This window comes from Limulus polyphemus, unplaced genomic scaffold (genome assembly GCF_000517525.1).
Source record: "Limulus polyphemus unplaced genomic scaffold, Limulus_polyphemus-2.1.2 Scaffold4607, whole genome shotgun sequence".
NCBI lineage: Eukaryota > Metazoa > Arthropoda > Merostomata > Xiphosura > Limulidae > Limulus > Limulus polyphemus.
Genome location: NW_013670217.1, coordinates 36,090 through 40,652, shown reverse-complemented (window position 1 = coordinate 40,652; position 4,563 = coordinate 36,090). Strand labels below are relative to the sequence as shown.

The 4,563-nt window shown below is 31.5% G+C and overlaps 1 protein-coding gene across 2 annotated transcripts in view; it reads left to right on the top strand.

Moving 5' to 3' along the window:
* The window catches only part of LOC106471417 (TBC1 domain family member 4-like), an 81,953-nt gene that overhangs the window by 42,505 nt on the left and 34,885 nt on the right, over window positions 1–4,563 (top strand). For both annotated transcript variants that reach the window (XM_022400011.1, XM_013932016.2), the window contains exon 12: window positions 3,533–3,789. In XM_022400011.1, the coding sequence (XP_022255719.1) occupies window positions 3,533–3,789 (257 nt within the window). The remainder of the gene's footprint in view (window positions 1–3,532; window positions 3,790–4,563) is intronic.

Sequence of the window (4,563 nt, the reverse complement as noted above, 5' to 3'; positions counted from 1 at the left end):
ATATATATATATAGTACCAGGAGAGAGGGCACATTGATTTAGGTGAAGAGTGTCACAAGATAAATATTGCCAAGGGAAATTGAGTGGAGTATTAAAAACTGGAGCAAGTGTGAAAAAATCAGATCAATGCTTAGATGTGTAAAGGAAGACACCCTGGCAGTTGAGTAACAGCTGTAAGTGTGAGAGGAGGCAAGTGTTACTGGAAATACATTTTCAGTTTAAGAAAATGTCAACTTCTTTAATATCAAAATTGAGAGAGTTTTTAAAAGATGCAAACAAAAAATTAAACAATAATGGATAAAAGCTTCTTGTGATCAACAGCTAGAAAACGTTTATAGCTTTATTATAACCAGCCTAACAACTGTACTTTAAATGCTTTAATGTAATAACTTCTAATAAAAACTTTTAATAAGTGTTTATATTTTTTTCCATAATAATTATGTTAAAGATATAAAATGAATTAATGAACAAAATATGTTTGTATTTAATATTGTTTTCAAAACTTGATAGTGTGATTTGTAATTCAACATCACAATAAATGACTAATGAACAGCACTGATTTATACTAAACACCGTACTAAACTGTTGATGCATAACACGTACTAAATACTCTACTAAACTGTTGATGAATAACACGTGTATTAAACACCGTACTAAACTGTTGATGAATAATACGTACTAAATACTCTACTAAACTGTTGATGAATAACACGTGTACTAAATACTGTACTAAACTGTTGATGAATAACACATGTACTAAATACTGTACTAAACTGTTGATGAATAACACGTGTACTAAATACTGTACTAAATTGTTGATGAATAACACGTGTACTAAATACTGTACTAAATTGTTGATGAATAACACGTGTACTAAATACTGTACTAAACTGTTGATGAATAACACGTGTACTAAATACTGTACTAAACTGTTGATGAATAACACGTGTACTAAATACTGTACTAAACTGTTGATGAATAACACGTGTACTAAATACTGTACTAAGCTGTTGATGAATAACACGTGTACAAAACACCATACTAAATTGTTGATGAATACACACGTGTATGAAACACTACTAACTTGTTGATGAATACCACATGTACTAAACACCGTATTGAATTGTTGATGAATACACGTGTGTAATAAACACCGTACTGAATTGTTGATGAATACATGTGTATTATGCACCGTATTGAATTGTTTATGGATAGCACAAATGTATACTAAACACCACACTGAATTGTTGATGAATACACGTGTTTACTAAACAACGTACTGAATTGTTGATGAATACACATGTTTACCAAGCACCGTATTGAATTGATGATGAATACACATGTCTACCAAGCACCGTACTGAATTGTTGATGAATACATGTGTGTACTAAACACCGTACTGAATTGTTGATGAATACAAGTGTGTACTAAACACCATACTGAATTGTTGATGAATACACATGTCTACCAAGCACCGTATTGAATTGATGATGAATACACATGTCTACCAAGCACCGTACTGAATTGTTGATGAATACATGTGTACTATGCACTGTACTGAATTGTTTATGGATAGCACAAACGTATACTAAACTGTTGATGAATATCATAGATGTGTACTAAACACCATGCTAAACTGTTGATGAATAGCACAAATGTATACTAAACACCATGCTAAAATGTTGATGAATAGCATAAATGTATACTAAACACCATGCTAAACTGTTGATGAATATCATAGATGTGTACTAAACACTATACTAAACGGTTGATGAATGTCATAGATGTATACTAAACTGTTGATGAATAGCATAGATGTATACTAAACACTATACTAAACGGTTGATGAATGTCATAGATGTATACTAAACTGTTGATGAATAGCATAGATGTATACTAAACACCATACTAAACTGTTGATGAATAGCATAGATGTATACTAAACACCATACTAAACTGTTGATGAATAGCAGAGATGTATACTAAACACCATATTAAACTGTTGATGAATAGCAGAGATGTGTACTAAACACCATACTAAACTGTTGATGAATATCATAGATGTGTACTAAACACTATACTAAACTGTTGATGAATAGCATAGATGTGTACTAAACACCATACTAAATTGTTGATGAATAGCATAGATGTATACTAAACACCATACCAAACTATTGATGAAAATCACATGTGTAGTAAACACCATACTAAACTGTTGATGAATAGCATAGATGTATACTAAACACCATACTAAACTGTTGATGAATAGCAGAGATGTATACTAAACACCATACTAAACTGTTGATGAATAGCAGAGATGTGTACTAAACACTATACTAAACTGTTGATGAATATCATAGATGTGTACTAAACACTATACTAAACTGTTGATGAATATCATAGATGTGTACTAAACACCATACTAAACTGTTGATGAATAGCATAGATGTATACTAAACACCATACTAAACTGTTGATGAATAGCAGAGATGTGTACTAAACACCATACTAAATAGTTGATGAATAGCATAGATGTATACTAAACACCATACCAAACTATTGATGAAAATCACATGTGTAGTAAATGCCATACTGAACTGTTGATGAATAGCATAGATGTATACTAAACACCATACTGAACTGTTGATGAATCGCATAGATGTATACTAAACACTATACTAAACTGTTGATGAATGTCATAGATGTATACTAAACACCATACTAAACTGTTGATGAATAGCACAGATGTATACTAAACACCATACTAAATAGTTGATGAATAGCATAGATGTATACTAAACACCATACCAAACTATTGATGAATATCACATGTGTAGTAAACACCATACTGAACTGTTGATGAATAGCATAGATGTATACTAAACACCATACTGAACTGTTGATGAATAGCATAGATGTATACTAAACACCATACAAAACTATTGATGAATATCACATGTGTAGTAAACACCGTACTGAACTATTGATGAATAGCACAAATGTGTACTAAACTGTGAATGAATAACAGATTTGTACTGATGTTACTTAGAAAGTAAGTATGCACACGTGTGTCTCAAGTGTTATTCAGAAATTAAATACAGGCACATGTAATTGTGTACTGTTATTAAGAAAGTTATTTGTGCACTTTTAATTTTTATAAATATAGACTTAAGTGTGTAATATTATTCTGAGATGTATTTAGTGTAGCAAGCTTTAATAGTCATATTCAGTTTGAGATTACTCTTGGTGTATCTGTATACAGATAACCAATATTATTCTGAGATGTATTTAGTGTAGCAAGCTTTAATAGTAATATTCAGTTTGAGATTACTCTTGGTGTATCTGTATACAGATAACCAATATTATTCTGAGATGTATTTAGTGTAGCAAGCTTTAATAGCAATATTCAGTTTGAGATTACCCTTGGTGTATCTGTATACAGATAACCAATATTATTCTGAGATGTATTTAGTGTAGCAAGCTTTAATAGTCATATTCAGTTTGAGATTACTCTTGGTGTATTTGTATACAGATAACCAGTGAAGACCATTCAGAGACTTCCTTTATCGGTAACGATAAACATATACAGCGAGAAAGAAGTTATGATGTGTGGGACTCTCAAGCAGGTAATGAGAAGGAAAGGTTGTCACCTGTCCAACAACGTCCACGTAGCTCAACATTCAGTACAGTTAAAGAAGCCCAGAAACAAGTGTTGAAGAAAACTGGAACGGACACAACTTCTTCAGCAGAAAAGTCACCCCAGCATCAAGTCAGCCCAATGATGAACATGTGAGTATGTAAAAACAAAAAACAGTCATTGCATTCTAATTATATAATGTAGTAACAGGTGAACATGTGTTAAGTGGAGTTGTAGTGTTATATATGTAGTAACAGGTAAACATGTGTTAAGTGGAGTTGTAGTGTTATATATATGTAGTAACAGGTGAACATGTGTTAAGTGGAGTTGTAGTGTTATATATGTAGTAACAGGTAAACATGTGTTAAGTGGAGTTGTAGTGTTATATATATAGTAACAGGTGAACATGTGTTAAGTGGAGTTGTAGTGTTATATATGTAGTAACAGGTAAACATGTGTTAAGTGGAGTTGTTGTGTTATATATGTAGTAACAGGTAAACATGTGTTAAGTGGAATTGTAGTGTTATATATGTAGTAACAGGTGAACATGTGTTAAATGGAGTTGTATATATAACACTACAACTCCATTTAATACATGTTCACCTGTTACTACATATATAACACAACAACTCCATTTAACACATGTTCACCTGTTACTACATATATAACACAACTCCATTTAACACATGTTCACCTGTTACTACATATATAACATATATATATAAAGTAGCAGGTGAACATGTGTTAAGTGGAATTGTAATGTTATATATGTAGTAACAGGTGAACATGTGTTACATGGAGTTGTTGTGTTATATATGTAGTAACAGGTGAACATGTATTAAATGGAGTTGTGTTATATATGTAGTAACAGGTGAACATGTATTAAATGGAGTTGTAGTGTTATATATGTAGTAACAGGTGAACAT